Genomic DNA, 22954 nt, shown 5'->3' with positions numbered 1-22954 from the left:
ATCCGTTTGTCTACGTGCTAGCAAAGACGTCTGGCGTTTCAGTATCAGCGAACGGGTCGCTCGGTGATAAAAGCTCGAAACGTTCGCGTGTGGTCCATCGACGGTCTGGTTTATATTTTGGGAAGTCCGGGAAGCTGTCCGATTGGTCTGATATGATGAGTTCCTTCCGTGTCAGTGATCACTGTAAGTGTAAAGACGGATATTTATCCTCAAATCTAGACGTTACGACAAACACGTCAGCTGACCGATAATATGAGTGACAGCGTAAGGACTTTGGACTGGACATCTTTTCATTTTGTAACCAGCTCATACACACATTTCTGCTAACAAAAATAATTCCATTTCCACAAAAGAGCACCTCGACTGGATGTGTTATGCCAGCTTGCGTGGACTTTTAAGGAGCAGACATATTGCAGCACCTTACACATCTGGGCATTGGCCTAAGCAGTCTGGCAAATCTCCCTTTTGTCTGCTGTGGGCATGCTGACACCTCACGGAGCGCCAAACTTTTACTATCGGATTTCCGAGCAGCAGGGGGGCTGTGATGTGGGGCTCGAAGGTGTAAGGTCAGAGGATTTAGACTGTGCCACTTGAGGGCAAGAGAACCGTGCCGTCCAAACCGCCGAACGCCAACAGAACAATAATCATCCGGATTAGTTTGGATTGGCACGAGCAAGACGGAGCGGGACCGGCTTCGTGCTGGGCCGTGGCAACCTACAGCACTACAAGCTGCATTTCATTATTACAGGCTCCGGGCGAACGGCTCGGGTTTGTAATCCAAGGAGCCGGGGCCGTTTTTCTGCCGGTGTACATTTACAGGCTTCCCATTAACCATGAGAAATAACTCGGCTGAAATTCATGTGGGCAGGCAGAGGAAGGCGAAAGCAAAAAACGCTTGCCAGGCTTAAAATTGCCCTCTATATAGCGGGAGAGCAGTTCGGATCAAGAAGAGACTTCTGCAATCCAAGCGCAAATCTTTGGCGTCTCGGCTAAACCTAGCCCGCAAATTATAATGAGCTCATGCACAATAGAAATGCGAATGCCTTAGCTCCGCACGTGACCACGTCAGCCTCCTGGTGCTGGCTCGGTGTGCTGTTAGCGTTGTGACAAAGCCAGAAGCAGAGCTCCCAGCGAGGGGTAGAACTGCGGCAGGCTGCCAGATAGAGGCAAAGCACGTAAAGCATGAAAACACACATCCTCTGCATCATCGGTAACGTCTCGCACCCATCCACCATCTCTAAACCAGACAACGCTTGAATAAATGTATAAAAGGGCATTTGTAAACACATGGTGTTCGTTCTCATTAGATTTGCTGTTGGGTTTGTTTGTTTTTTTTTTGCAATGAGACATTCTCAGACGTAAAATCGGTTTATGGAGCACCGAATTGGCATTTGTGGCTGAAGTGAGGTGCCAAATTCACCATCTCGTGTGGAAGTGCGAAGCCGCTGCCTTGACATTCGACGACGCGAGGCGAGACCCCGAGCGTACTCGTGACGCGCAGTAGATTAAGAGCACTTTTAAAAATAAAGGCCGTAACGTGATGAAACCTCTGTGTCGCTTAGAGTAAACAGGTGGTCCTCTAAGTGCAGGGAGAACACGTGCATTTCGATCTCATTTACAGGATATACAGACGCGCTGGGCTGGAAACCGATCGGCCTCGTTTATCGATCTTTCAGTAAAGTTGTGTGGAAATGTCTGCGTGAGTAACTCGACTGAGACGTTCTACCGGGTTTCAGGAAACGCCGATGATCTTTGTACTTCTGTGCGTTTCCAAAAAACTCGAAACGAACGATCAGGGTAAAGCCCCGAAAGGTCGGAAGTGGAAGAGATTTCGACTCGCTTCTTTGCCAAGAAAAATATATACTAGCATACGAGGACGTGTTTCTGATCGAGACTCCAAAGCTCTTCTGGAACTCTGCTAAATGCTGTAAATATAATAAAAATGTAAAAAAAAAATATAAATAAATATTTAAACTCCTCAGTCATATCGCGTACGTAAAGTGCAGTAACGCATGCAGATTGTACTATCTGAAGTCGCTCGAGTCAGGGTTTACTTTAGTCTCTTACGGACGACGTGTACGAATAAATCAGTTTGGATCCTGCTTGTGAAACGCGGCCTGTTCCACTTTGATCGCTTTACACTGTTGATTCCGTTACCTCGATCTTGTCGGTCTTGGCATCCCCCCAGTAGATTTTCCTCTCCGTGTAGTCGAGCGCTAGGCCGTTGGGCCATCCCAGGGAAGTGTTCACCATCACGACTCGCTCGGTTCCGTCCAGAGTAGCGCGCTCGATCTTAGGGATCTCGCCCCAGTCGGTCCAGTACATGTACCTAGTAAAGAAACGACATTATCAGAGATACAGATTCGGGGAGGTACTGACTAGACCTGGAATATGAGAAACTCACTCCGGTCTGAACACACACACACCGTTGGGATTCTAATGAAGTGTTATATGACGTGCAATTCAATTACTCTTAGTACAAAGAATCCTTTCGGGTGAATTAAAAGTGACGGAGACAGAAAGAAAAGGAGGTGAGAGAAGTGAAGGTGTGCGGCTGAGCACTGATTTAAGTACGGCTACACGCATGGATGGATCGCCCTCTATCAAGATTTAGATTTGAAATTTCATACAGAATAAGCCCCAGACACACACACACACACACACGTCCGTCCAATACAGCTAACCATCATGACCAGACGTGCAGCCGTGGAGACTGTTGCTCAGCAACAGAGAGAGATGAGAGCCAGAATGAGAGAGAGAGAGACAGAGAGAGGGCACCAGTTCATCAATGATGAATGCACTCAGTACACAAAGCACTACAGGTGTAAAGTTGCTCTTGAGTGAAGAGTTGATTCCCTGCACTCAGTAATACAACCTAATGGAAAAGGACTACACGCGTACAGCACGTTCCCGAGCGAAGGTGCGCACGCAGTCGATCTTTATCGACCAGAACATGCTCGTTCCGCGCGAAGAAAAAAAGACCCACCCCGAGACAGGATCCAGGACGATAGCTCTGGGCTCATCCAGGTCCTCGGAAATCAGGATCTTCCTCATGGTACCGTTAAGGCGGGTCACTTCGATGCGATCGGTGCCTGTGTCGGTCCAGTAGAGGTTGCGGGCGATCCAGTCCACGGCGATGCCGTCCGGGTGATTCACTTGCGAGGTGACGAGCAGCTGCGCGTCGCTGCCGTCCAACCGGGAGCGGCGGATCGCGTGCACTTCATCGTCTGTCCAGTAGACGTGGCCGTCTACAGGGTCGTAGTCGATGGCGATGGCGTGCCGGATGTCCTCGGTGTGCAAGACGATGTCGGTGAAGTCCGGCGTGTCCAGCGAGATGCGTCGCAGGTCTGTGCGCCGTGCCAGGAGAAGCAGCCTCGTGGCTCCTGGAAAAAGAGTCAGGGGGATGAGTATTAAAAATGGTATTAAACACCGTGTCAAAATTTCTAGGGTTCGGGATTTCTTTTCCGTTTTACCTCGAAACTTTTCTTCTGAAGAGCGAATCGCACATTTTTAGGAAGATGCAAAAAGTAAATGTAAAGATTCCAATATAACTGGATACCTAGTGTTCACTGACACGACACACGCTTACTATACGTGCTTCTTCCCCAAACCGTTCCTATGTTGTAGCGTTACAGTTTCCCTTCACTGGAACTAAGAGACTCGAACCTGTTCCGGCACGACAACGCCACCGTGCACAAAGCGAGCTCCATGAAGACATGGTGTGTGAAGGTTGGAGTGGAAGAACTCGAGTGTCCTCGCCTCTTCCGTCACCACGTTAAAAAACCCCGCAAATACAGTGTCACGATACCCAGATCGTGCCGGCGCTCTTGGTTTGCTTAAAGATCCAAAGAGAAACATGGAAAACAGCTCCACAGCCACCCCAGGATGAGCTTAGTGGTTCTATCAGACCTGTTATTTGAAAGCTTTCTGCAGGCTTCAATCTGCACGGACTCCGAATAAAATGGAACTGTGCACAAAGGAAACTCTCGCTCTCGTGGACGGAGCAGGTGACAGTTTCTAGCGTAACGCCTTTGCATTTCTCAGAACAATTTGTCCCAACCCCTTGAGAGGCCCATAGATGCATGTGACCATCGGCTTGTGATGGCTTTTGACGGCCGGGAAACGGATCTCGTACGATTAAAGGGGCTTGAGGGACAAACAAATGCGGAATGCACTGGGCAGAAAGATGGGATGGGGCAGGACTCCGTGCTCCCTGCTGGTTCAAGGCTGTATGAGTAGGCATGCGAGTCCCACATCTACAAAAATCTGCTTGTCATCCAGTGCAGGAAATTATAATATTAATATATATAATATATACATATATACATATATATATAAGAGATTAAAAAGGGAGAATAAAGGGGGAAAATGGCCACCGTTATTAGATTGACAAGTGCCTTCAATGAGCCGTGTTGCTATGGCGACTACAGGTCGACTCCACCATGCACCTCCGCGTTAACCAGGCACGACAGAAGAGGACCGTGTGAGAGACTAACAGCCTCAACCACAGTAGGAGGATTTAATACTTTCATACTGGATATAAAGACACAAACACTCGGTAGCTATGCGAAAGAAAGAGGAGATACGGAATTCTATTTGCTCCGGAGGGGGGGGGGGGGGGGGGGGGGGCGGGACAATTTCGGCCTTTTTCTCACAAAGAGACATCTGTGAATCAGTGGCGTCCATCGTTCGTCTCTCTGTACTACTGCAGCTGGGATTCCTCCAAGCGGGAACGCGCTAAATACATTTCCTTTACATATCACGGGGCAGAACAAAATCCTCCGACTTCCAGCACTTTCTTTCGCCACCAGCTTCTCACAGACCAATTTACAGTCCGTGATGTTTTAGGCGTATTTACTGGAATGCGATAGAGCCACATGGGAGTGTGCGTGTGTGTGCGTGTGTGTAATACGTGTAGAAGGCGTCTCACCGTCTCGGCAGGTCTTGTTGTCCTCCAGCAGCTGCACGCCGGTGGGACAGGCACACTGGTAGTACGGCTTGACCGGAGAAAGCAGGCACAGGTGCGAACAGCCGCCGTTTTTCACTGAGCACAGACTCGCCACTTCTGTGAGACACAACCGGACACAACGCATTCGATTAATAATCCATAACCCATTATATCCGTAATAGCAGGGTACCAACATCTTGGTCTTAAAGCTTTCATCAGTTTTTGACTGATATACATACACACATCTATATATAAACAGATATTATCTCCCTAAAAACATGTGTGATTCAATTTGAATATTACTGATAGTGGGCTCTGCATTTCTAAGAATTTTAGAGGCATACTTTACAGTGCAGTATACAAAAACACCAGACATGGCTTTCCTAATTAAAACAACTGCTGGAACTAACTCATGTTAAGTTTCCCGACCCATGTCACCTCGTATTCCCCCCCCCCTCCAAATAGAACGTAAATGGCTGTCGCGACAAACTCCACAAGTAGGCACCCTGCACTCTCACGGCTGTGAAATCTGAAACGTTCACAGTCCCTAAATTCGGATAAAGCAGCAAGAAACACAGAAATAGGAATGTTTTTAAACTAAACCAGTCCCATAAGCGTTCGGGGCTCACTGTTAAGTGTGTGGACGCGGATCGATCCGCTGAGCCGTTAACATGTTTTGCGTGGGCGTGTATCGCGATATATGATGCTCGTAAAAGCCGAACGGGGGAACGCCGTTTCTCACGAGGTGGTCTGGGTTGAGCGTAAAGCGTTTAATAGAGCTCAGGAAGGGCAACATCCGAAACGTGTTTCCGACCGGGAAGGACGTAGCACGGCTCCGGGAGCCCGCGTATATCCTCCGCTGCCTCGGATACTCGCCGTACTCGGTCAGCTGTGAGAAAAGTCTTCGCTTTGCTCCTCCGTGAGGTACGCCAGGTTTCACAAAATTCCCCGACCAGGAGACGCCGAGGAAAAACAGCCAGACGGCATGACGCGATTCGGCTTGTGTGTCGACCGAATGTCGTTTACACGTTTATCTTATACCCGTTTTTATGCCTCGTTTCTAGATCACTGGCCCCAAAAAGTTTCACTGCATTGTCTAGCACCAGCGATTTGCACAAAGAAGGTCACTCTGTACACCACACGAGCAAAACCTGTATAAATAAATAAATAAATAAGCTACTAGATAAAGGACCTGTGAATGAAATCGGACAGCATACAGCAGACTGGGCGGGAAGACTGCGAGCACAATGGAGTAAAACAGGCGAGGAACAGCAGCGGGGATTGCTTCAGACATCAGTAAGAATGACCTGATACAACCAGAGCTATTCAAAACAGGATCAACGAGCACTGGTACAGAGGGAGAGAAATGCTGTGGATACCAAATACTTTGTGTGTGCGTGTGTCTTATCATGAGTCATATATGTAATTATGACCGGTGTACCTATTATTGTTCTATTTTTAAACACAATCTATTTTTTGAGAAATGCTTTTGCTTGTGTAACCGGACATGCGCCGAGATTCGTACGTCTCGGAGCCACCTAATTCCTTGCCAGAGCGTACGCTTTGTGCCAAAAACCAGCTTTGTAGCTTTGCAAGTGTTTGAGAGAAACCTGCTCGTGTAAACATATTTAGTTACAAGCAAATACAGATGGTTTACAAAGTCCAATCAGACCTCTTGATGAGCAAATATCCAGAACACTGGGCTGCCGTGTTGTCTGACTTCCTGAATAAAGCAGAAATCCAGATTGGCAAGAAGGTAAATTTTGTCAAGCGCAGTAATGGAAAAATCTAGCAACGGATTTCTCATAAGGCGTATGTGGCACCTGGGAACGAACGAATGAACGCACGCGCACACACCGAGAGAGAGAGAAAGCAAGTGTGAGAGAGAGAGAGAGAGAGAGAGAGAGAGAGAGAGTAAGCGAGTGAGAGAGAAAGCGAGAGAGAGAGAGAGAGAGAAAGTGAGAGAGAATAAGCGAGAGAAAGTGCGAGAGAGAAAGTGCGAGAGAGAGAGAGAGAGAGAGAGAGAGAGAGAGAGAGAGAGAGAGCGCGCGCGCAAGAGAGCGAGCGAGAGAGAAAGTGAGAGGCATCGTTCTGACGAGTGCTATGAGCATGTCCCTGGCTTTTCTCTCAGCCATGAGAAATTCTCGGCATTCGATCCAAACAGGGCCTCCATTGTGCGGCCGTGGCACAGAGAGAGGCATAAAGGTAACTGTGCCATAATCATCTCTGCAGAGTTGTATTACCAAAAAGCCACGAGAGCTTTGTGCATTATTTCAAAAGACGTGGCTAAAAGATACCACATGCTACGGTGCGCTCTCGAGGTTGCTTGGTACTACATTACACTCTTTAAAAAAGAGAAATAAATTATATATATATAATTTTTTTTTTTACTGATTGTAGTGTTTAAATTGCATTAAAGTGTTCAGAAAGCCAGTCAAGGTGGAGGTTAACTGTTTACCCGTGAGCTGTCTCTTCTGGCTGAAGACGTGAATGTCCATGGGCGAGAAGATGTTGGAGTGGATCTCGCGGCGTTCCTCCCCGGTCTGCTTCTGGCACGAGTGGATGGAGTGCGTATTCCAGTCGGTCCAGAACAGCGTGTCTTCGTACAGCGTTAGGGCAAAGGGGTGTGGAAGCGCGCCCTTCACCACCACCTCTCTGAGGGTGACCAAACATCACAGCAGTGAGTGCACAAGCACACATCTCATTCACAATGTACGACTCGCCGGGTTCGAAGTGAACGGAATTTGGGAAAGATCATACATCATAGAACAGGAGTGTAACCGGGCTTCGATTAAAGGCCATTAGATTACAACTATTTGACATGAACTAAGCGAAACATGTCAAATGTGGAGAATACGCTCAGAAATAGAATGCCGTAAGTCTCCACCAACACGTCGATGAAAACCTGAAGTGCATGCCTGATCAAGACTGGACTTAGTTCTTAAAGAAACAGATGTCCAGAAAGCAAAATACCCGTGACGATCATTTAACGTCACGTGACTTACCTCCCCGTGCCGTCCAGATTGCAGCGATGGATAAAGTTGTACTTGGCGTCGGCCCAGTAAAGCTTCTGCTGGCTGTAGTCCAGCGTGAGCCCGTTGGGCCAGTAGATATCGCTGTCGATGATCACGCCTCGATTCGTGCCATCCATACCTGCCCTCTCGATCTTGGGGATCTCCCCCCAGTCTGTCCAGTACATGTACCTAAAGGAAGAAAAAAAAGGGGGGGGGGGTGATTTAGTTAAAAATAAATGACCACTTTGTGTTGCACCTGGCAACCAGCGGCACATCCCGGCGGTGAGGACAGCCTGTTATTATCCTCACCTCTATGATGACCCCACGTCTCACCTGGACGTAACCTACCTCCTGGCCTCACTGCATCTCCTCACCTTCCATGACTGTAATCACTAAGAGCTTTCGTCGTCTTCTTTAGTAAGCAACTTGGCCGTCATCCCGTATACACGACTGACAGCACAGAAATTCGTCAGTCTGACCACCCGACAGAATCATTTAAACTGTTTATTCACCATTTCTTCCTTCGTTGCTCATTTAAACCCATATGCGGTTCTTCTCCAAACTGTTGTCACAAAGTTGGAAGCACAGAACTAGTCTAGAACCTCTTTGTATACACTGTAGCGTTACAGTTTCCCTTCACTGGAACTAAGAGACTCAAACGTGTTCCGGCATCACAGCGTCCCTGTACACAGAGCGAGCTCCGTGAAGACATGGTGTGTGAAGGTTGGACCGGAAGATCTCCAGTGTCCTGCACAGAACCCTGACCTCAACCCCAGCGAACACCTTTGGGATGAACTGGAATGAAGACCTCCTCACCCAACATCAGTACCTGATCTCACTAATACTCTTGTAGCTGAATGATCACAAACCCCCACAGTCACGCTCCAAAATCTAGTGGAAAGTCTTCCCAGAAGAATGGAGCGCATTATAACAGCCAATCCTAGAGGACCTGGAATGGGATGTTCTACAAGCCCATATGAGCGACAGACGGCCATACAAGTGTACGTTTGTTCAACTGTACATGCAGACAAGAGAATAAAACTGTTGCAGTTGTGTAACGCAGCGGCTTTAACGTTACCCGCGTTATAGAGCGTGTAAGAGAGCAGAAGCAGTCTATACCGTGCCACACACTCCTTGCGTAATGGGTTTAAAATAACACAAGCTCAAAATAGTAAAGGTTCAGACGTAAAGTTCGGATCTCGGCTGCGGCTCATCACGTGACACCCAAACAATATCGCGATCTGAACAGTAGAGGGAGCAAAACAGTCCTGACGTAGCTAATAACATCCGCTAAAACGAACATGTACGTGGGTGTGTGTCGTTGCCCGTATGTTAACACTGCACACACGGCAGCTCACACAAACATCAGTCAGTGCGCATGTGTGTGCGCGTTTCTCAAGGGTAACGCTCGCAGCTCCTACAGAGGAAAATCCTCCAAGTATAAATCAACATCATGGCCACAGGGGAACGCTCGACCTTGTACAACGCAGGGTGCCACCATATGCACGGTTGTGGTCATGTGACCGTCAAACACCATGGGGACAAAATATATGATGACGACGATGATGGAGGTGACAGGAAAAAGCGTTTTTACAAAGAGATGAGCAACTGGATGTTCGCTAAACATGGCCCGAGTTTGATCACCGTTTTACCATACAGTGTGTAGGATTATTTATTTATTTATATTATTGTTGACCGAGTCAGGGAAAGAATAAAAAAAAAAAAATACTATTAATAACAGGATGTTCCTGAGATCCTGTGAGTCGTCCTGACAACCTGGATGGCGTTTCGGATGTTTCTCGCTACGCGGGTGTTACTTCTGGCCACGTCCGACATGAAGTCTGATGCCGAGTAGCACGCTGGGAGATTACGACACGGAAAAACCTTCCACACCCTTCAAAAAGGTGCAATGCTCGATTTTATTCATTTATTTATTACTTGTACGAATAACCTGGAAGATGCGTCATTAAAAACAACAACTACAATGGGTTACGTCATGGTCTTAACAAACCTGAGAAAAACGGACTTCCGGTTGGAATATCTGTTTGAGATTGGACGCGCCTCCCGTCAGCCGCTTAAGCGGAGCGGCTTCGTGAACATGGGCGGAAATAGGGGAGAGGGTTAGGGACGGACCCTGCGTACGAATATCACTACTTCTCCAAAATGAGCAGTATGTCCGGATTCTCATTACTCGTAAAACAGCAGGTGAGAAATACCCGGACGACGCCGGGATTCTGCAGGAGGGAACCGACGGACACTGCGCCGTCCCATAAGGCGACGAGACTGGCTCGGAACAGCGGTCAGAATCCAAAACGGCGGAAGGCAGTGTGTCGGCGCTTTTGAAGCTGTAGGTCACGTGACGATGCCGACATGGCGGATGTAGTAGGTCCGGATTGTATTCGTGCTACACGCATGTACCGATCGGTCCGTACCGGATCAGCTGTAGGTACCATCTCGCCTAATGCACCTTCGAGCAAAGCTGAAAGGTGACTAGTTCATTCTGTGGGTTACACGCGGTTCACGTTCGCACAGAATAAGCATCAGGAAAGGTCAGTGATGCAGAAACGCTGGTGCTTGATCAGAGGAGCTAATCAGCTGATGGTAGATAAAAAGACAAGCTCTTGTCAAAAGGTCGTCGCTCTTTCTTCCGGCGCTCGGTCGCCGATGTGCACAACCGTGTTCACAACCTGCATCACAACACATCCTGCAGCAAGCGTTGTGCTTGGATTTCCTCTTTTCTAAGTCGCTTCGGATTAAAGCGTCTGCGAAAGGAATGAACGTAAACACCTCGGCGGCGGCAGATTTCCACCAGAGAGGATGGAACTCCAAAATCCTCGCGTTTGCCCACGAGGAGGAGGAAAACACTTCATCGGGCATGTCTGCTCTAGCTGGCTGGCACGAAGCCACAGGATCCGTACTACGCATGCATAGTGAGGACAGTAGACCGTTCCTGAGCAACCGGGACTTGTAAACAAACCGACACACGGCAGCGAAAAGGTTATTAAGAGTTCAAACATTCTTGGCTACGCCATCGTCACCTCCCTACGAACATTCCCGTGCATTATGAACACTCACGGGACAAATCCTCCTGGACGGTCGACAGCTGCTGTGGGCTGAGCGTCGAGACACGGCTCTGAGGACTCACGGCAAGATCGGCGCACGTTAAAATATTTAAACACAAAGAGTTGTGTTCAAGCTGTTGGGCGGTTCATACTGGACACACGCCTAACACTGGAATTTACTCAGCAGCACATCTATTCAAACTGCCGCCGATCTCAGGGGAGTCGAACTCACGACACGAGAAATTCACACGTTAACCCGCTTCAGCGAATAATGCGGGCGTTTCAGACGTTTTGCTATACTTTTTACCGTACAACCGCAAAAACGTCCGATATAAACGTATTATAAGTCTCAGATCACACCTGCTTTTTATTAAACATCAGTCTGGAGAGATCCAAGCAAACATCAGTTCACACCTGGCGTTCTCGACATGCCTCGCAGTGACCACTCCGGGGAGGAAGGGCGGCGCTCACGTTTATCACGTCAGTCTCCTGCTGCGTTTGATTTTCAGGCAGAAACGCAAACGAATCCTGCCTCGTGTACCCGTCCGGTGTGTTTCAAAAGATTGGATCACGTGGTCTGTCGATAAAACTCAAGAAAGGAACCAGAGACGAGACGATCTAAGAGACTTTAAGTCGGTCCGTTTAACGCTGTCTGTTCAGGCTAAGGCAACGACGCGGTCGATTAGGCGGCCCTGTCGTCGCTGTCCGGGACGTTTTGAGATGTTTTGCGTTCATGCTACAAATGTTCTCCGGTCTAAAGACTTGCCGTTAACGACGTGCACACGAGAAGTACGTATGGTGTCCTCGGAAACGGACGTGGCGTGTCCACGTGGTGCGATGCCAGCGTAAATAGTGGAAGCAGTGTGACGCTGAATAAACAAACGAACGTCGTGTCTCAAGTCGTACTACTTTACGTACTACCCTTATTAAATAAAAACACGCGTTCCTATTACAGTTGGTGCTCGCAGATGGAAAAGGTCTGCTCGGAGTAGCAGTCTTCTGGATTTTCCAGATTAACGAATATTTCTGAATGTACAGCGGGAGGTTGTTGATTTCAGACACGGATCGTGACGACGATCGCGACGACGGCAGGACGAGACGGAGCTCGTCGGTCTGTTAACGCCGCTCGTGCGAGTAATCGGACTGGAATCCGGATGGATGGAGATGACCTGGCTCTGACGTGCCACCTGGCGGATGGCGCTTTTAATCCTGCAGATGGACACGAGATACGCGAGCGAGTATGTGAACAATGCTGCTCGTGTAGCGGCTGCGTGGGCACACGTACACGCGGTGAACGCGAAGCACGTTTGCACCTAAACGCGTCCCGGCCCGCCTCCGAAGGTGGTTTGAGTTTCTGAGACACACTGGACCCTGATCGCACCTGTACCTACCGCGGTCCACTTACAATCGGGTCGCCCAGGACCCGATTGTGTATATATATATATATAAAACCAGCTCTGCGACATTTGTCTAGCTGACCCAAAAAGCAGGTCGCCTCATGCAGCAGTACTGATCACACAGCTGAGAAAACACACCGGGGCAGCAGTACCGCGGGTTCTCGTGAGCGGAACGTGGACGTTCGGCCGCGGGGAGGAAAGCAGGCTGGGACGCTAACCGGATAAGACGAACAGCGACCGAAGGGTGGAGTAAAAACATGCCCCGGGGGTTATTACAGCTCTGTAGTGGTGCATTTGACAAAACAACAATGTATTGTGAATTCTTGAGATTTCTGCGCTCTGACTTGCTCAGACTACTTTCTGCTTGACTAGAAGGTGAGTCTAGACGCTGTTTAGACTTAGCGCTCGCTCCTCGGGAGATCACGTGTACGAGATCGGACGTGATGATTACGACGTGGTGCGTGTTCATATGGTTTTGGTCGGGGGAAGAGGGGTGGGGGGGAGTGAGAAACTTGTTTTTTTTTGTATCATTGACAAAATTTATTTGATTTTTTTTAAAATTTTGGTCCGAGTTCCTGAGTTAAGACATTGTGGCGGTGTTCATCTCGTAATTATGATATCTCCGACAGGACTTGAAGGTAGTGTGCTGAAGTGTGTCCATGTGCTAGTTCAGAGGTTCTCAACCCTTTGTAACTAAAGCCCCCCCCCCCAACCTTGTGGCACACCCCCCCCCCCATATTGAAGCAGACCAGGTATAATGATTATCTATTATACATCAAATACAGACAGATTGATTTTTTTGTTTTTGTACTTTTTTTAAAAATTTCATAACTTTGATGACTTACGATATATCGGACAGGTACGGGAACATGGACGATCAAAAATGTCGGTGAACACTAGAACTACTTTGAACAAGAGAACTAGGCTGTAATAACGTGGACTACTTTACATGTGAAACGTTCCTCGTGCGTTCTAAAAACTTCCGCATAAGAACGATGTAAATTGGGACGGAGGGCGCGTCTCGTCATCCACGACGTCGTTAGATCCCCGGCTCTCGGCCCCTCGCTGAACGGAGCGGACGCAGCGAGAGGTGAGAGTGCAGCGGGAACGCGAGACCTCGTGCTTGCAGGACAGTACTGGATACATTTGGAAAGTTGCTAAGGTTTGTCCAAAAATAAATAAATAAATAAAAAATAATAATAATCGCTAGATTTGTTGCTACGTGATTTATTTATTTATTTGTTTATGCACACACACAAAAAAAAAAAAATTTCGCTAAAGGGGTCTGAAGTCACGAAGTTGGCAACACTGGTCTGCACTGACAGCTAGACAAAAGGCAGCTAAGCTCCGCCTCTCCCCACCAAAAAGAAAATACGGAGGGAGAGGGAACGCAGGGTTTTTCCATTCATGCACAGTACATTTCAAAAGAAATAAAATACACTACGTACACAGATGATGCCCTGTTTTCTTGAAAACAACCTGCTCCCCCCTCTGATCCCCCCCCCCGGTTGAGAACCACAGTGCTAGATGATCCACCAAATGAAAGTTTCAGCCACAGAACAAGAAGAATGGGAGTGTCTATGGCCAATCAATGGCTCATTAATATGAATGTGTACTTGATGTTTATTCGGGGTGTGTGCGTGTGTGTGTGTGTGTGTGTGTGTGCGCATGGGCCGTCAGACGTATCTGCCTTTATACGTTAATGTGGACGGATCAACTAGAGGACGAAAAGAAAAATGACAAACTACACAATACCCAAAATGCCTTCTACTTCAAAAGGAACGGAGAAGAAGCGGAAGAATTTGAATAATGCTCGGAGCAACCGGGAGTCGTGAACAAACGGACAAAAAGCCACGGAAAGTTTATCGAGAGTTCGAATATGCTCGGTTGCGCCGGGTTCACCTCCCTAAACGCAAACCCACTGAAAACATCATAAACACGAACAGGACGGATCTCTCCGGACGGTCGGCAGCTGCCGTGGGCTGAGCCGGGGCAGAGCTCTGAGGATTCACGGCAAGTGGAAGACCAGGAAACAGTCAAATGTTTACTTTTTTGCACACCAAAAGACGAGCGTTGGGTTCAAGCTGTCGGTGAGATGAGATACTTATCATCATATGAACTGCCCCTAACACTTCAGCTCGCTAAAGAACACGACCAACATGATGCTCCCACCACCGCGCTTCACTGCCGGCCGCTGTGCTCAGGGTGATGGGTTTCCACCGGATATACTGCTTTGTTCCATGCTCAAGAAGTTCCATTGAGGTCAGCTTAGACCGGAGGACTCTTGTCCACATGCTCACAAGTCTCCAAACGCACAGACGGGATTTCACGTGGCTTGCCACTCTTGCATAAATACCAGTTTTACAGTGTGTCCACGGGTTTGTTTGCTTTTTTTTGTCCGGTGAACAGATTCTCACCTGAACCCGGGGAGTTCTCCAGCTCCTTCAGAGTAGTACCCTGTGGTCGGATCAAATGATTCCTCTGTGTATCGTGTGCCCATAAAACAAACACCAACTTCGCGGGAAATTTAGGGATCCGTTAGTGAGCAAAAAACACCACTTTTAAACGTTCTAAACGAGCAGACGCACAACATTCCTGCTTCGCCTGTTTGACAAATGAACTTCTTAATCAAAGTAAACTTTCCTCGGACCCACGTGAAGGACACGTCACGTTCACGAAGGACGTGAAGTTTGCTGCAAATCTCATAAGTCGACGTACATCGGGGTGAAGGAGAAGCGACTCGTACGAGACGCGCGTTGTATTCGGGACCGAAAGCGCTGAGCGGCTCTGTTGAAAGTAGCCCGACGATGCCGCTTGTGTAACAGATGTTCCCGTCTCGCAGGAAGTTTGCACCAGCTAGCCTAAATATTGGAGAATATCAGGAAGCTACTATAAACGCGTGAGGAGCACCTCTACACCTTTAGCCGGGTAAAGAATGAAAAGAGGTGTTGGAGTCTCGGTGTATTTCGTCAAGCATTCGACGATTCATGTTACCCAAACCTGACAGCACAGAGCGCGCCCACTGCTTAAGAACGCCACTGCGTCACTGCACTGAACACCAGCAGCCCGTGACGGAGATCAGAAAGAGCTAACTATTTCACATGTAAATTTCCTGTTTTACTTTTAGTCACCTCAAACAGCTTCGGTGCGGCGTTAGCATACTCACAGCAGGTGATCAGCAGCACAGAAGAAATACTTCCCCATATTACATCACAGCACCTTACCTGGTCCGCTCACACAACAGACACAAATCACGCAATCTTGTTTGTTATACAAATGTGAATGTAGCTATGTACTTTCGCATGGAGTTATGGTAATTGTGTGTGTGTGTGTGTGTGTGTGTGTGTGTGTGTGTGTGTGTGTTCAAGTGAGAGTGGGAAAGAGCCACAGTGTGTATGAGTAAGTAAACGCAGGGGGCCAAGCTGCAGGCCAGCTCCTCCAGAAGAGGATCAAACGGGTGGTACACGTGTGAGCCAGACACCCGCTGAGAGCCATTAACACACACGCGCACGCACACACACACACACACACACAGAGGTCTCCCAGACACTCCTCTTTCACAGTACTGCAATGGGAGTGTTTGCTCTCTTTCACTCTTCCTCTCCTTCTCCCACTCACTTCATGGACTGTGTGTGTGTGTGTGTGTGTGTGTGTGTGTGTGTGTGTGTGTGTGTGTGTGTGTGTGGGGAGCCACTGGAAGTCGGCCGTATAGAAGATAAAATAAATAAGGCTTTGGGTAAAGACGAAAAGCTGATGTAGAGGGAGAGTGGTGTTTGGGGTTTTTATAAGCAAGTAGGTAAGTAAGTAAGTAAGTAGGTATATAGATAAGTAGGTTAGTATGCTAGTAAGTAAGTATGTTAGTAAGTAAGTATGTAGTGAGGTAAGTAAGTAGGTTAGTATGTTAGTAAGTAGGTATGTAAGTATGCTAGTAAGTAAGTAGGTAAGTAAGTAAATATGTAAGTAAGCAGGTTAGTATGGTAGTAAGTAGGTAGGTAAGTAGGTATACAAGTATGCTAGTAAGTAGGTAAGTAAGTAAATATGTAAGTAAGCAGGTTAGTATGGTAGTAAGTAGGTAGGTAAGTAGGTATACAAGTATGCTAGTAAGTAGGTAAGTAAGTAAATATGTAAGTAAGCAGGTTAGTATGGTATTAAGTAGGTAGGTAAGTAAGTATGTATTTAAGTAGGTAAGTAAGTAGGTTAGTATGCTAGTAAGTAAGTAGGTAAGTAAGTAGGTAAGTAAGTAGGTAAGTAAGTAAATATGTAAGTAAGCAGGTTAGTATGGTAGTAAGTAGGTAGGTAAGTAGGTATACAAGTATGCTAGTAAGTAGGTTAGTAAGTAAATATGTAAGTAAGCAGGTTAGTATGGTATTAAGTAGGTAGGTAGATAAGTAGGTAAGTAGGTAGGTTAGTATGCTAGTAAGTAAGTAGGTAAGTAAGTAGGTAAGTAAGTAGGTTAGTATGCTAGTAAGTAAGTAGGTAAGTAAGTAGGTAGATAAGTAGGTAAGTAAGTAGGTAAGTAAGTAGGTTAGTATGGTATTAAGTAGGTAGGTAGATAAGTAGGTAAGTAAGTAGGTTAGTATGCTAGTAAGTAAGTAGGCAAGTAAGTACGTAGATAAGTAGGTAAGTAAGTAAATATGTAAGTAAGTAGGTTAGTATGGTATTAAGTAAGTAGGTAGATAAGTAGGTAAGTAAGTAAATATGTAAGTAAGTAGGTTAGTATGCTAGTAAGTAAGTAGGTAAGTAAGTAGGTAGATAAGTAGGTAAGTAAGTAAATATGTAAGTAAGTAGGTTAGTATGGTATTAAGTAAGTAGGTAGATAAGTAGGTAAGTAAGTAGGTTAGTATGCTAGTAAGTAAGTAGGTAAGTAAGTAGGTTAGTATGCTAGTAAGTAAGTAGGTAAGTAAGTAGGTAGATAAGTAGGTAAGTAAGTAAATATGTAAGTAAGTAGGTTAGTATGGTATTAAGTAGGTAGGTAGATAAGTAGGTAAGTAAGTAAATATGTAAGTAAGCAGGTTAGTATGGTAGTAAGCAGGTTAGTATGGTAGTAAGCAGGTTAGTATAGTAGTAAGCAGGTAAGTAATTATGTAAGTAAGTAGGCAGGTTAATAAGTAGGTAGGTAGGTATGAGGCCCTGGTAAAGAAACACTGAAGTGGTAGTGGGATAATGAAAGCCGTTAACAGTCATGCCACCCTGCAGGCTGGAGGAACGACGGCAACACCACCCGCTTCGTATTAAAAACGTCCTTGAGACGTGATTTTTGAAACAGAGTGTTTACATGAACACAAGAAACTGTGGTCTGTTATCAGATTCTTCCAGCAGTTGTGTAAACAGTGCACTATTACACTGCACTATCAGATTTCTTAACACTTAGACTCTAGCCCGAGAGTCACGTTATTAACGTACAGCACGGACCGGAGACCTTTCCTTCTTCTACATCGGCACACGGATCAACCAGAGGAACAAGTTCGCAGCTAGATACTCGCCTGGGATACAATTACCGACGGCCTGAAGCAGGGGGCGTGGCCAGGAAAACCGTAACGCACGTCACATCGTTACGTAATCATATTAAGACCGGAAGCAGACTACGAGTCCGCTTCAACAGCTAGCATAAACACGTAGGTTGTTTCTTTAATTACTCATTTTCAAGGTCAGGAATGAAAATACACACACGTCGGTAGCTGTAACTAAGCTCGGCATAAAATATAAATAACGTAATATAAACTAGGTGTGAACGTGTCCTGTTATATAAAGCGTTGAACAGCGCCGGAGATACTTATTCCATTCTTGCACAGTCTGATGAACCACGCGCGGTGTCTCTTTCTGAACTCCAATCTCCGTATGTGTTTTGCAAGCGAAGCCTTGTTACTGGCGTCCGCATGGGATACAAAATAGGACAGGGAAAGCAAACGAGCGCGTTACGAAATACAGCGCAATTTATTTTTCTCGCTCGTAAAGCTGCAGACACGACGTTTTCCCCACGGACACTTAAAGCGTCCGACGTGATAGACGATCTATTCCCAAAACCACCGCCGATCATCCCGTCGGCTTGCGTTCCCTTCTTTACTCGTCACGAGCGGCATAATTCATGGAGCGCGGATGCTCTACGTGACAGATGAATAAAAAAAAAAAAAAATGCAGTTAAACTGACAGCGTCTCTACCACAGACTCCACTTTACTGAATAACTTATCGAAGGTAGTAAAGACGGTCTTCGATGATTCCGATACATCCCGTCATGCTCGTCCTGCCACATTTCTCCCTGTTACGAAGATGAAATAAAAACTGTTGCTGCGTAACGACGATTAAGATGCCAAATTACTGTGGCTAAACAAATAAAAATGACTACGTCGGTAGGTTATCACGTTAGCTCCTCATGGTGATTTCCTTCCATCCGCAGCACTGTTGAGACGACTACTGCATCGACAGTACTTAAACGCGATTTTTAAAGCGACGTGGACGGCTAATCTACGATGACGCTAACTGGTACAGTCACCCAGGCGGACACACACGAGAGACTGTCGCCAAACTTCTTAACAAACTCAAAAGACAGGAAGTGATCCGGACCGACCGGGAAGAAGTGAACGTCCATGAACATCCGCTGACGAAGGCACGACCGACGTGGTGCCGGCGAACATAATCCCCCCTGCGTACGGACATTTCGGGACACCCCATAATAATAACACTCTTACACGAGTTAGTTATTCGGACGAGTTTTACTCGATGTATTCGTTTGTGCCAGAAGGAGCAGCAGTAGTTGTAACTTTACTATAAATGAACCCATATTGTTGAGCGACTCGTGTGTCTCACAGAAGTGCTCGTTAACGGGTTCGTTTCTAGAGAAGGGCACTGGAGTGGAGCAGAATCATTACGGAGCGTAACGACTGATGATCGTTTTACACTCGACGCCGTCCGCAGTGCTCTCTCCTCCCGGTTGAAGTGCACAACGCGGCCTCGTCTTGAACTCGGCGTAGGCGCTGCGAGCGCGTCAAACGAGCTAGATGCTGCGCGGACAGGCGGACGGAGACGCGGTCACAGATTAAAAGAAGGGAAGGGCGTGCAAAAAAAAAAAAACAAACAAAAAAAACACACACCTACAGACGCCGCCAGGATGCTTCGCGATCCGAGTCGAGACAAATAGAGAGGCGGATTAGATCACGATAGGGGAAGAGCCCGACTGAAAGAACGGCACCGATCTGCAATGAACAACAGCTGGCAGAGCAACAATGGAGCTTTGTGAGGAACACGCAAACAATAAAACTGGTATTCTGGAAAACAAAACCAGGAGGATTGAGGATTTGCAATGTCACGAATGAATGAATAAATAAATAAATAAAGCGGATCCCATCCAAGGGGACTTAAAAGCCAGAAGAGGCAGTGTGCGTGTGTGTGTGTGTGCGCGCGTGTGTAACTGAGCGTTGTACAGTGTCTTAGTTTGCCATGTGAGGAACATTTAAAACAACACCACCAAGCAGATTTCATGAAACGAGCCACAAGCACCTGATCTTACACTGCGTCATTTCTTATCCCGTTCAAACGCTCGTGCTCTAGGTGGCCATGTTGGACTGATGTCACTCGCTGAACTCGTCGGTTGACGGCGTCGTCCCGAGTCGGAACCCCGAGTCGAGGGGGCGTTTTCTTTCTGGCTGTTTTCCCCCGAGTCGTAACTCGGACGCCACGGCCTTTGGCGGTACTCGGGAGCACTAAACCGTGACGTCAGTTCGTCTTCGAGTCACAGGCTTGTTCACACTCCACACGCTCCTCAACCCATACTGAGACGACGCCACAAATCAAGCCTCGAAAACGTACCGTCTTACGAGGCTTCCGAGGGCAGGAAGTGCTAGGGAGGTTTACCGGTGGGGCGACGAATGAGACGGTGGTTTCCGAACTTCTCAAGGCTGGTTTTTTTATTTTACCGTTCCCCTTTCGCTTTGTTTTCCTAAATGCTATATATATATATATAGAGCTACACTTGGGGTATTTGTCGCCAGTGTGTCTCATATATATATATATATATATATATATATATATATATATATATATATATATATATATATATATATATATATATATATATATATATATATATATGAGAGACATACTGGCGACCCCCCAAGTGTAGCTCGCCCTAATTTTGGGGAAGAAAATGTTTACTAAACGTTCCAGAGAAAACACCACGCCTCATTTACGACCTGAGCTCGGCACAGGGTCGGGGGAGGGTGAGAGATGAAGGGGAGGGGGCGGAAAGAGAGAGAGAGAGAGAAAGAAGGGAGATGAGGGTGAGAGATAAAAGAAAAGAGAGCAGGGAGATAAAGGGGGAGGGGCAGAAACACTAACGCTGCGTTCGTGGTAGCTTGCAGGTGAGAATAATTTACAAGGTGTAATCTACATCTTTCCCCACCGTGGGACGCTCGACACGCAAAGTGGGAAAGAATTCAATGGACTACTTTCACAAAAGCAGGTCTCAGTTTGCCGTCGGGAGCACAGAACGCTCATAAAACCCTAGCAGACTTTAACAGTTACAGCTCCGAGTGGCTGCTGGTTCTGTTCTACAGTAAACTCGGGATTCCTACTCAGGATCTCAGGGCGGTCTCCTCGACCCCGGGTTCGGCAGGCGACGTCAAATCGACGTACCTGCTCGCAGCATCAACGGTAAACCTTTAAACGAGATATACACACACGTTCATTTTGGATCCATCGACACACAGATAGATTTATTAGGTCGAAAACACGCATCGTTCCCAGCTCCCGCTTCCGAGTTACGTCGAACGCAGCATAAAGCATCCTGTTTCACAGTTCTGAGTTCACGCGAGTGGACGTGCGAGTGGCGGCGTTTCCACACTTCCGCTTTTGCGGAATTCGTCGTTTTATTGTTTGGTCCTCTATTTTCAGTCGCGCTAAATTAAAAAGGTGGTCATCCGTGTCAGATTTTCACTGAAACTACCGTTTTGCTGGCGGCTCGTCGGCAAACCCGTGCGATCGCGATATCATCCCGTGTGTATCGTAGCAGTATCGTGATCTGTAAATGAACTGGATTCAGTTTCAAGTGATGAAGCCATGTGCGTATGTCAGGATGGAACATGTGGTGCTCGTAAAAGGTTTCCGAGAGCTGGATACAGGGCTTTACCTCGCTCTCTCTCTCTCAAAAAAATTAAATAAAAAATAAAAAAAGAAGCATAATCCAATTTGTTCAGGCACAGATCCAGTACTACTGAGACTGGAGCCAAACGGCAACACGGAGGCCTAACAGACCATTTAATCAGCTGAAATAACTTTATAAAAAATAAAAAAACCAGAGAGAAAAAAGAAAACAATCTGAAGAGACATCCCAAATTAGTGGCTTTCTGACCAATGAGCCGTCAGGAAAGCGATAGAGTGGTTAAAATCCAGCGGGATTTAAGTCGGAGCTGGGAATGACGTGGGTTTTCGACCTCTGTGCGTTCGAGCTACCAAGTAGGAATAAAAACGTGGTCCGTGGAAGAGGTGCTCCTGTGTGTACTACAGACGTGTCGATTTGACGTCACATGCTGAGCTCTGGCTTGAGGAGGCCGCATTTTCTCTGTCGGTCGGTTTTTGCTTTCGACGCAGAAGTTTAGTCGCAGGTTTGAACGGAAGGCCGCGTTAGCACCGTTCGCACTCACTTCAACACAACAGTGTCTGGATACAGCACAAACACGGGAAGGCTAGGGAATGCTGCTGGATCCTCCGTCACCGGGTTTCCCAAGAAACGAAAGTTACAAACTCACTGCACGGTGTCGAAATAAACAGCTAACGCTAACCCCAAGCAGTCAGCTAACGGAGGGCATGCACCGACGTCACTTTCCCGCCGGACCACGCCCCCCTCGGCTGGACGGACGGCAAGACATCCAGCCAAACGGCTGGTTTTAATAAGGGACGCCGCGAAAACGCTCGTATAACTAACGATTATCAGCTTAAATTAAAAATCCGTTGGACTCGACAGTGACCCTTACAGCTTGCCCAAGGACCTGCGCTCATTGGTCATTGGCATGTGGCCAGAACTCGGTTTTCCCCACATTTATCCGCGCCTGATTTCAACACCAGGGAAATACACTGAAGCGATACAAAACCCTTGACGCTTGGTCCTACTTCGAGGCGGGATTTGTTGGAGAAATTAGGAGTTACAAGAACACCATTCTGGTTGTATGTGGACAGGTATGTACAAATATGATTATTTTATTATATCGATATTTATCTGGTAACCCGTACGCTAGCTAGTCCTAGTTCGTTTGTCGCCAACACTGCTCCAACTTACTTACGTTATATATATATATATATATATATATATATATATATATATATATATATATATATATATATATATATGTGTGTGAAGGTAAAACACAGCCAGAGAATGAATAAGTACCTGTTATTCATCAATGGAAACAGACAGCGTTTAAAAAGAAACGTGTAGTAAATTATTCATCACTGAACAATATGAACACCACACGCCAAAAGAACTCACGCTGCTCCACTTAGTACAAAAGGGCCGAGTGGTAGGCGAGTTCCGCCTACCTTCA

At 46.9% G+C, this 22954-nt stretch overlaps 1 protein-coding gene across 1 annotated transcript in view; it reads right to left on the bottom strand.

The window, feature by feature from the left end:
- The window catches only part of lrp6 (low density lipoprotein receptor-related protein 6), a 47763-nt gene that overhangs the window by 15116 nt on the left and 9693 nt on the right, over positions 1-22954 (bottom strand). Inside the window, exons 3-7 of the mRNA XM_017494434.3 lie at positions 7954-8151; positions 7407-7603; positions 4931-5065; positions 2987-3383; positions 2158-2329 (exon numbers count right to left, since the gene is read on the bottom strand). Coding sequence (XP_017349923.1) covers positions 2158-2329; positions 2987-3383; positions 4931-5065; positions 7407-7603; positions 7954-8151 — 1099 coding nt within the window. The remainder of the gene's footprint in view (positions 1-2157; positions 2330-2986; positions 3384-4930; positions 5066-7406; positions 7604-7953; positions 8152-22954) is intronic.

Source organism: Ictalurus punctatus, chromosome 19 (genome assembly GCF_001660625.3).
Source record: "Ictalurus punctatus breed USDA103 chromosome 19, Coco_2.0, whole genome shotgun sequence".
Taxonomy (NCBI): Eukaryota; Metazoa; Chordata; class Actinopteri; order Siluriformes; family Ictaluridae; genus Ictalurus; species Ictalurus punctatus.
The sequence above is the reverse complement of the archived record's forward strand: the minus strand, read 5'-3'. Positions and strand labels throughout refer to the sequence as shown.